The 10,602-nt window shown below is 37.4% G+C and overlaps 1 protein-coding gene across 1 annotated transcript; it reads right to left on the reverse strand.

Annotated features, from left to right (window-relative positions):
- Window positions 1-144: 144 nt before the first annotated feature.
- LOC128996222 (DNA replication complex GINS protein PSF3-like) lies at window positions 145-10,007 on the reverse strand. The gene is made up of 5 exons (XM_054421374.1): window positions 9,641-10,007; window positions 7,152-7,296; window positions 6,725-6,854; window positions 4,904-4,999; window positions 145-691 (listed from the first exon to the last, which is right to left on the reverse strand). The coding sequence occupies exons 1-5, from the start codon at window positions 9,744-9,746 to the stop codon at window positions 560-562; spliced, it is 609 nt and encodes a 202-aa protein (XP_054277349.1). The 5' UTR covers window positions 9,747-10,007; the 3' UTR covers window positions 145-559.
- Between the last annotated feature and the right edge of the window lie 595 nt (window positions 10,008-10,602).

Here is a 10,602-nt window from a genome sequence, read left to right on the forward strand (position 1 = left end):
TATTTCGCGCGCATACGGCCTTGTCTGCATGTTACGCGCTCACTATTTCGTGCCTTCACGTTGCAAATCTGGAGTGAGACAAAGTATTTTTAGAGTGAGACAATGTTAACATTGTTTTACTGATGAGCGAATTGGCCACTTTGTTTTCTCAAATCAGTGAGAGAACATTACATTGTTAGGTAACTGTAGGAAAAAGTATGTTAAATTTAAAAAAAAATCATTACTGCAGCACAGAATATTGTATTTAAAACCTGGTTACAACAATTAACACAGGAGCAGAAATGTTTCCAGTTTATCGTGACCGTGGAAAGTTACAATGGGCAGTATATGCTCATAACACTGGTTATTGCCTTAGTAAATTTGGTTTAGTTCAAGAGAAATTTGGATTTTTCATTTAATCTGACCCATCTCAGACTTCTTGTATTACAATAGATCAAACAATGTTTAATTGAAACTAGTACAACCCTAACTAAAGCTCATAATTTCAGCATAAAAAAACTGTACACTTCTTCTTTTTAAAACTCAATTACAAATACTTAAAAGCTTTCTAAAATCTAACCTATCGTAGATCAAGAGCTGACAGTTTCCGTTTCTTGTGGTTGACGATCATTTCTGCTGCTACGATCATACTGACTCCGCAGGCCAACCAGCTGTCTTGTCTAGCTTGAGCTTCGCGAGCGTGGGTTAACACCTGCGGAACAAAAACAATTATTCATTTTTGTAGCTTCCAGAATTGCTGGATTATAGAATAATCAATCAAGCAACTAGATGCAGTCTCCTCGGGCATACATATATATATATATATATATATAATAGACAATAAATAGACAAAATCTTTATTGAAATATTCCTAGAGAACATTCATGCGTCAGGTACATAAAATGTACAGTATGTACGTAAACTATTACAGTAATTTGCAATTACAATTAGAATTTTTTTTTTATCTTTTTCTTCTTCTTTTCATGGTAGCTTATTGTTTAAGAATTCATCCTCAGAGTAGAACGGCCGGTCCATAAGCCATGTTGTCAGGTGCTTCTTGAGCAGATTGGGTTGTTCTCTCTTGAGGTGCTCTGGTAGGTTGTTAAAGTACAGAGCACCTTTGTAGGATGGTTTCTTCTCGTACAGACTCAGATGGTGTTGTGGGAGGGAAAAATTGGCGGCATGTCGTGTGTTGTGCTGGTGTATGTCTCTGTGTCTTGGCTGGGCTGTTTTAGTGGTGTGGATAATGACTTCTCTTATGTAGAGTGAAATTGTAGTAGTTCAGGTCGGCAAGGCATCTAATTGCTCTTTTTTGCTTTAGGAGTACTCTTTCCAGGTTGCCTTTTGATGTTCCACCCCAAGTCGCAATGCCATATCTGAGGTGGGACTCGAATAGAGCAAAATATGCAACTTTGGCTACTTCTGGGCTGCAAGCTTGCTTGATCCTACGTATAACGTAGAGACTTGAACTTAGCTTTTTGCAGAGCTGGTCTATGTGGGGTTTCCATGATAGCTTGGAGTCAATTATGATGCCTAGGTATTTTGTGTTTGTAGTCCCGGTATTGTAATGTCTGTGTTGTTGCGTTTGGTGGTGAAAGTCATTTGAACGGTTTTGCTTTCGTTTAGAACTAGGTCGTTGGAGGTACGGTATTGCTTTGTTCTCTGGAGTTGTGTGTTGGTTTTCTCTTCCAGATTTTCCATTGTTTTGTCCGCAAATGTGAGAACCGTGTCATCTACGTACATGGTGGTGTGTCCATCTTCCCCAATCCAACTAGGTAGGTCATTCGTGAGAAGGAGGAAAAGGACTGGGCCAAGTACTGATCCTTGGGGTACTCCTCTTTGCACGTCAACAGATTTGGATTGGGCCTTATACTTTGTGTTGTTCTTTATGTAGGCTATTTCCACAAGCTGTTTCCGGTTACTAATGTAGCTTTTAAACCATTCTGCTGCTCTTCCTCTCACACCTAGTGTTTCCAGCTTGAGTAGAAGAAGTTCGTGGTTTTGGCAGTCGAAAGCTTTACTAAAATCTAGGAAGAGGCTTGTTGAAGTGCTGCCTTCTTCTGGTTGGTCTAGTATGTGCTCCGTCAGTTGTATTAAGGCTGTGGCTGTCGATCTGCCTTTGATGAATCCATGCTGTTGACTATTGAGAAGGTTGTGTTCTTGAAGATGGTGTAGGAGTTGGGCTAGTACTATCTTTTCGATTATTTTTGAAAACGTTGATATTAGGGAGATTGGCCTGTAGCTGTTTCTTTCTACCGTTTGTCCATTTTTGTATTTTGGGTAGACTTTAGCTATTTTCAATTTATCTGGGAATTTTACTTGTGAGAGTGATTTATTTATGAGGTCTGTCAGGGGTATTACTATTTCATTTTTACAGTTTTTTAGAAGTTTAGCTGATACCTCATCAGTTCCGGATGAATTTTTCATCTTTAGAGATTGAATGGCCTTTTGCACTTCTTCTTGTGTGACCCGTCTGAACTGGAGTGTGTGATGTGTTGCTGGTAAGTGGTCTGTTAAGGCATTGGTTCTAGAGTTATTGTTATTTTGGAGTGTTCGGTTGGCTATTGATGAGAAAAAATCATTAAAACAGTTTGAAACTTCTATTGGGTCATCTATTGTTTTATTGTTGACTTGAAGATGGATTTGGTTTTCAGTATTTGATCTCGCTTCCCTTTCTCGGTTTATTGTTTGCCACAGTGCTTTAGACTTGTTTTCAGCCTGGTTTATGTGAGCTGTGTTGTTTTCTTTCCGAAGCATTTTCAAATGCTGGTCGTACTCCTTTTTTTTAATAGTTCTGGCTTTGTCTTCCATAAGTCCGGTTGTTTGCTCCTTTTCTAAGGCCTTTATATATTCATTTTTAAGTCTAGCCGATTCTTGATTCCAGCACTGTCTCCTTTTATGTTGTTTAGCTCTTGACGTTTTAAGAGGGCAGGCGTGGTTTAGTGTTGTCTGGATGATGTTGCTGAAATTGTTGTAGGCTTCATCTACGTCATGAGTTTGTATTATAGTTTCCCAGTCTTGTTCTTGTAGTTGTGTCTTAAAGTTATCTATTGTTGTTTTGTTGAAGATTCGTTTATTTTCTTTGATGTTGTTGATGATCGGTTTCCTAGTGATGATTTTTGCGATTTGTGCGGTATGGTCAGATAGTCCTGATGTTATAACTGAGGTTTCTATTTGTTGATTATCAATGTTTGAGCATATCCAGTCTATTGATGTTTCTGAGTCACTTGTAATTCGAGTGGGAGGTAGCCTCAGTCTTGAGATATTGAAGGAGGTTAGGAGTTCTTCAATTTTTTCGTTTTCATTGTCATCAACTAGGTTGTTTACATTGATGTCTCCCATTATTAATATTTGCTTATCCGTAGTGAGCACTGTTTCCAGTTGTTCAGAGAGTATATCGATGGCTTGGTCTAGGTTTGCACTTGGTGGCCTGTATACTCCGAGGACCAGCAGTGGATTCCTGTTTAGCTTCAGTTCAAAGAGCACAGTTTTGCAAATCAGTTCTGTTTCCTCGCTACTTGTGCATATGAGTGATACATGCTTTTCCCAGCCACTTCTTACATAAGCGACCACTCCTCCTTTGACATGGGATTTCCTTGAGAAGCCTCCAATAAGTGAGTAATTTTCTACCCACGTGTTTTGCAAGTTTTGTTGTGCTACGCCGTGCTCTGTTATTATGATCAGGTCCGGGTCTTCATCTTGGAGGAAGTGTGCTAGTCTATCAGTTTTTTTTAGATAACTAATTTTGGTGTAGAATTTTAAGTCCTTGTTGGCTATTAGGTGTTTGGAATTTTACTGTGCGGAGTGTCGGAGGGGATGTGTTACATCTTTGAGTTGGTTTTTGTGCTTTTCTCTGGGATGAGGGCGTTCTTCTAAAAAGTGATGTTGGGAGGTGGGAGTGTTTAGGGGTTCTTGTGTGCAACTTTGGTTTTTGTTAGTTTGTAGTGTGTTTTTATACTTTGGGAGGGGTGGTTCTGCGATTTTCTCAATGTTGATGTGGTATTTCGAAAGTTCCTGGGAGCTAAGCAAGTTTGCTTGTTGTATCCAACGGCCTAGTTTATCATTACTGTTGGGTGTTATGTAAAGGAATGAGTGTGTGTGCCTTGAGATAGCAACGATGCAGTGGTGCTGCGATTCATAAATTTCTTCTCTTTTAGCAGATGTTCGTATGACAGCTATGTTTTCTGCTTGCCGTCCTTGAAATTCATGTATCGTAGATGCGTTGAAACCTAGCTTGTTTAGTTCTCTTTTTTCAGCTTGTTTGAAGACCAAGCATTTGTATTTATTTTTGTTGAGAGTGAGGTTCAGGCTTTCTAGTCCCTGGTACTGCTGTGTCGCCAGTTCTTTCTCTCTCTGGTTGGTGGTTTGCATTCCTTGGCTGTAGAATTTTGAGAGGATGGCTGTGGTGCTCTTTGTGCATCTGTATGTGGTGTTTAGTATTTTTGTTGTTGTGGCTATTTCTGTAATGTTGTGGTATTTAACTTCTAGGTTCTCTGCTCTGTTTATATATGGTATTTGGTTCATGTCGCCAATAAGCAATACTTCTTTAGCAGTTGATAAAATGGCTGCAAAGAGTATTTCTCAGTACAGTAGTGCATACACATTGCGGCAAATAATTTGTCACACTAACTTTTGACAAAGAAATGGTGTAAAACTGCCATTTTGGAGACTTAGTTTATACAAATTTTTCGGGGGGTACCCAAAACCCCCCAGACCCCCCGGTTCGACCCCCCCCCCCTCCTTGTGACTGTAATGCACCACTGACTAGATGTATACTAAGAATGCCTAAGAGCGATTTCAAGAGTGTGGAAACAGTATGGTTATTAAATTGCAAATTATTGGCAACTAACTCAATACATTGTCAAAAACGTAAATGTAAAACGTAGTTATCCAGGGTTAAACCAGTTTTGCTGTAATGCATTACCTGTTTCTCAAGATGGTCCAATGTATCCAGGATTTGTTGATCAGCTGACATGTTCTGAGCCCAGTCCATCAACTGACGGAATCTGTTGCGGAAAGTCTGCAACACAACAAACCACAGTCAATTACATTAAAATAATTCAAGTCACTTTACAAGATAACAAGCTCCTGTGATTTGTTTGTAGACAAACATCTTAGTCTATTGAGGAACTTGCTTTTTACCACACTCAGTACATTGCTGGTTTGTGTTCACTTCGTAGACTAGAAAGTCATTGTTAAGAGGGTTCCCTACCCTCGCCGAAAAACGTTAGAAAACCGCTTCGCGCGGTATCATATAGCGATTCCAGTTTAAACATTTAAAGTATGAACCATACACCATTTTGTATATAAAGAGTGGTTCTACTAAGTTTGCTTTTAAAAAAATGTCTATGCTTACGCAATCAAGGGCAACGACTTGTCAAAGTTAGTGAACTTTACAGTTGAATAATAATATCTTTTTATGAAATTATCGATTTTTAATAAAGCAATATTAGTGCAAAATTTAACTAAAAATATCAAGTCACTTTTAGTTTCAAGAAAAGATTAATTTTTGTATGTGCAAAATGAAACCGCGTAAAACCTTGCACGGCGAAAAGTGCTATGATTCTGACGGACTCTAGCGGCCTTTATCGAAACTACTGTCTCGCGGAGGGATACAAATTTCACACATTCTTTATCATTCATAATATTTCCCCCAAGATTTATCCATGACACATAATAACATTATCTTAATTATTATAAACCAGCTAAGCAGTATAAATAAATATAGCCAAGAAAGTGAAAGTGAGTGCACTGCTGGGGCGGGTTTACTAGGATGGGCCTACTTCCACTGCGGAGGCGTCCTGGCGGTGACACGACCAGCAGACAGCAATCCTAGGGAATATTTTGTCGTCTTGTAGTTCCAACTAAACTCACCAGGGTCGCAGAAAATTGAAAACAGTCAGAGGTAGGGAACCCCCTTAAGAGAAAGGGATGAATTAGATCAGTTGGAGTGTGATAATTTTACAGATAACTTTACATTATAACTAAAAAAAAGGATATGAATTTTTGGTTTGTAGCCTACAGACACATTGTGGAACAATACCTCATAAACATAAAAAAAACCATTAGAAATGTTATTTATTACATTATCTCAAAAATGTCCCGATTCTGACTACTCAGGTTAACCAACCTCTGGCAGGACAAAAATAGAGGTCAGTTTATTCTTCCAGAATTTTGAATCTGGTTGATTTAAACAACCTTTCCTAGGAATTCGGCCGACTTCTGTTCCCATCCTTATTTTAGTAATAGTATAAATGCGCCAAAGAAGGTCGAGTTCCGTTATTTACCACATTTGTAGGTTTTGAAAATCTTTACAGCAATGAACTATGTTAAAAGAATATTTACTTTATAGATACCCTTGATAAAGTAAAACTCTTATTGTATGGTACCTATTTACCGAAAGATACGTCGAACACAGTTTAAATAGGTGAGATGTCTTACATCAAAATGGAAAAAAAAACATTCAACAGAGGATGAAGGCCTGCGTGGTGTTAATTGTAAAATGGTCGAGTTAGGTTAGGTATCCAACATCATCCAATATAGATAATAGATCAACCCAAAACGAACAAAATAAGTTCAACATTTCCAATGAATTTCAGATATAAGTTAATGACTGCGTACGGTAGCTAAATACTTATTCAGGCCCAAGTTAGAGCTCATGATAACAATTTGAAGTGTGTCCACTACTAAACATAATTGCATCAGCATAAAATGAAATACTCAGGTTAACCATTAACCGGATTACCTCCACAAGCATATTGCGGATTTCTCTCCCATTCCAGGTCTCGATATAGGAAAGCAGTTTGCCGAACTGGTAGAAAAACTTGCACATTTTGTGCAGATCCACAACATTTGCATCAGCCTTTAAGATGTCCCTGTGAAATCAAATGCTTTAATAGTTTTGTCAACAATTAATTTAAAACAAATTCAAAACAGGTCTTAAATGAAACCTTCAACCCTTCCATACAAGATTCGAGAATTGTTCAAGATTTGTATTTATCCTTAGGCAATTAGGCATACACAGATGATGCATTTGACATTGTTTCAAGTTCCTGAAATTGGTACTGTTACTGGTAACTTCAAATAGTGTTGTAGAGATAAAAAAAAATCATTAGTACATTAAATAAATATAGTTGCTGAAGAGGGTGATTAATTCAATAACTAACTCTTACCTATAGTTTTCTTTAAATATTTTTGGAGGTTCAACTTCAAGAACATTGACTTCCCTGTTGGACAACGTTTTGACAATCCAGTAAGGCAACTCTAGTGATGTTCCTTGCTCCATGTCTTTAGTCTCCGAACTGGGATCTAGATGGCCTGAAAAATTCATACCGGTATGTTAGATTTTGTAGCTTCTTTAACTAATATGGGACTAGAGTAGAAATGAGTAAATCTTGTATAAGTCTAGTTTCTTGTGTGTAAGCTCTTTGCATCTTAGTTTGACTAGGTGTATTGAAAATGTAACATAGAATCCATCTTGGTGAAGAAGCCTTTGGATCACTAATTTTAAGCCCATTTGGCTAGATCTGTTGACATTGAAAACACATAGGCCTACACACAAACACAACAAAAATATGTAAAACAAATCAAATACTCAAATAACTTTACACGCCTCTTCCTTGGGGCCGATTAAACATCATTTTACCCTCCTCCCACCCCTGTAGGCTACTGTACTACCGGAACCCCTATTAAAGTGTTGAAGCTTGAGAGGCGCTTAGCACGGAACCGCTTCCATGTGTCACCACTCTTGCTACATGGCCGCCACTAGATTCCCATAGTGTAGGTCTGTGTGTCACCTATGACATTGTTCTTTTTGTTTGCCAAATATTTTTATAAATACGTCAAGTAAGGTTTTTATTGATTTAATATACATTTCCATTGATTATACACGGTTTAAAACTGTTTTGTATTGATGTAATGTAACTCATACAATTACATTGTTTGTCTAGTGTTTCAACAAGTAAGTTACCCGGAAAACACTCCTTGTGTCACCTATCGTGTTTTAAAAACAAAGACACCCATGGAGAGATATTAATAGATCTAAGTTATATTTTCGCTTATTAGGCTACCGGTACTCTATCAATGAAAGCATTGTATGATAACTTATATAACCACCAAAAGTAAAGTAGGCTAAGTTATTAGTAATATGTTGATAGGACTGAGAATTCTGACAGGTTTTTTTGTATGCAGCTGTCAGAGCAACAATTCAAATAGACTCACAATGGTGTTGAATACACAAAATTCAAAACCTAAACCATATTCTGTTCGAGCAGAAGTACAAATCCCCTCCAAATGACAAATAAAGTAGGCCTACATAACTGATACAATAAAAATGGAAGCAATGTCCTTCTTTATGCAAAAAAATGTCCAGACACTTTTTCAGCATTTGGCGTTATATATAAGACTAGATAGTCAAACTAGGGACAGTTCTAGGCAATGGTTTCCCATCCCTGTAAACTATCCGGCCAGACAAGTTTGCTGAAAATAATGAATTTGAATAATTGTCAAGCCTGGTTTAGCCTACACAAGTCGAGTATAGCAGGCGAGTTGTTTGGCCCAGTTGCTGATTTGTTCAACTCGCCGAATACTTGACTAGACTGTCCACACGCATCCCTATTTCTGACAGGGACAGTGTAGGCATAGAGAAGTAATTTTTGTTACTTCTCTATGGTGTAGTGTAGGGCATTCCGGTTACCGTAGCTTACGTGTTAAATGTTGTTTGAGTTTCATGGCACGTCAAAGAGAATACAATTTGCTACAAATTACTATAATGCATTTCTTGGAAATACTCAATAAATGCAGCCAAAAGTTGCCTCCGAATAAAAAATGTGAAAACACTGTTTTATACGTAATTCTTGTGGAATAGCCTACCGTACGGTATATGTTTAGGGAGTGAGCTTTCTTACTACCCATTGATTAATAAAATCGGTCCAGTAGAACCTCAGATATTTAGTTGTAGGCTAAAAAGATTTTTAAAACTGGATTTTATGAATAGATTCACGCACAGTTAGTTAAGACAATGCAAAATTCAACACGGAACACAGGGTCAACTGTTCCAGTTAAACAGTTCAACTGAACCATTGAGTGTCGAGCGAGTAGGGCAGCTCTGAAGTTTGAACTAAAAACTAAATACTGACTCACTCAGCAACCCCAGAATAAAAAATATAAATTTAATTTTTTGGTCGCTGGACTCACTTGACAGCAGTAAACAGATGGAGCGCTGGACTCAGCAGTAAACAGATGTTTCGCGGGTAAATTGTGGTGGTGGGGGTAATTACTGGGCTGAGCAACTTGTTTTTCTACTAAACCACTCGACTTGCTCTCAACTGACCTCTTTTTACCAACTCGCCCGTTACCCATAGGCCTACTCGACTCACCTACCTGTCTACATCAAGCGAGTGGCAATTCTCACACTGACTTGCCCACCGTATTCGACCCATGTAAACCAGGCTTCACTGTCTACGCTTTTCAGGGAATCGGTCAATACCCAGGCCCATATGATTTGTGGGTGAGCTGGGTATCATATAAATCCATTCCTCTTGCAGTGAAATCTGAGACGCTAACTTATTGGCTATAGACTGTTTGTAGGAACAGTCAAAATAAGTTACACACTAGAACTACATTGTTTTACCTACATCATATTAATAAACTACCTACTTACCCATGTTTAAAATCTTCTTTGTAAATTTACAAGGAACCCTTTCTTGAGAGGCCAAAATATTTTCAATTGAAAAATAATGAGATTTGTATCTGTACAAGTTGATCATTATGAAGTTTACCCTTCCAAAAAAACTAACAATTTTTATCACGAACTACCTTAACTTGAATGTGAACAATTCAGACTGAAGGTGTAAACTAAAAAGTAAAAAAGCAGAATTCGTCAACGGCATCAACAAACAACAAACAACGAAATAAGAAACAACACTTCAGATCAGAATTTACGACATAACAACATAACATAACAGAAGAACGGTACCTATTTCGAGTTTTGACAACGTGAAATGGTAAAAAACGAAAAAAAAAACAATGTCGAATGTACCTAGAGTTGCAGACTGCAGGCGAGGGGCGAGGCAGACAGAAAGTTTTAGTTTCTCAAAACCCGCCAAAATGCTACTTCAGCTGACAACTACCCTATTACCAACATAACGGAAATTATTCAAAGCCTAAATTGAAAAATTATTCAAACAAATACAGGGCAGTTTACGACGAAATTTCGGAAGGTCAAATATTTTCTTTCATGTAAATCTTTTTACTTTACTAGGTTATTTTTCAGCTAAATTGTTGTTTAAATTACTGTTGACAACTTCACAACTTAAAGTTCTCCAGGTCAGAGGTGGAAATTAAGCTATTTTTGAAAGTCCTTAAAACTATTACTCTTCAAGGAATTTTAAATTTTTTATTTTCTATTTAAAAACAAATTTATGATGGTGTTTAGGGTAATGTACTGTTTACCTTCTATAAATGCAAATTAATATGAATTAATTTGATGAATGAATAACGGAAATAATGAATATTGTAAAACATGTTTATTCGAGGAAACAATTAGTGTATCTACTTAACATAAAATATGGAGGGTTCAAACTTTGATCAAAATTGAGTTTGAACTTTTCGAAAAGTAAACAT

Source organism: Macrosteles quadrilineatus, unplaced genomic scaffold, assembly GCF_028750875.1.
Source record: "Macrosteles quadrilineatus isolate MER2022 unplaced genomic scaffold, UCM_ALF_1.0 Scaffold_6__1_contigs__length_79288215, whole genome shotgun sequence".
Taxonomy (NCBI): domain Eukaryota; kingdom Metazoa; phylum Arthropoda; class Insecta; order Hemiptera; family Cicadellidae; genus Macrosteles; species Macrosteles quadrilineatus.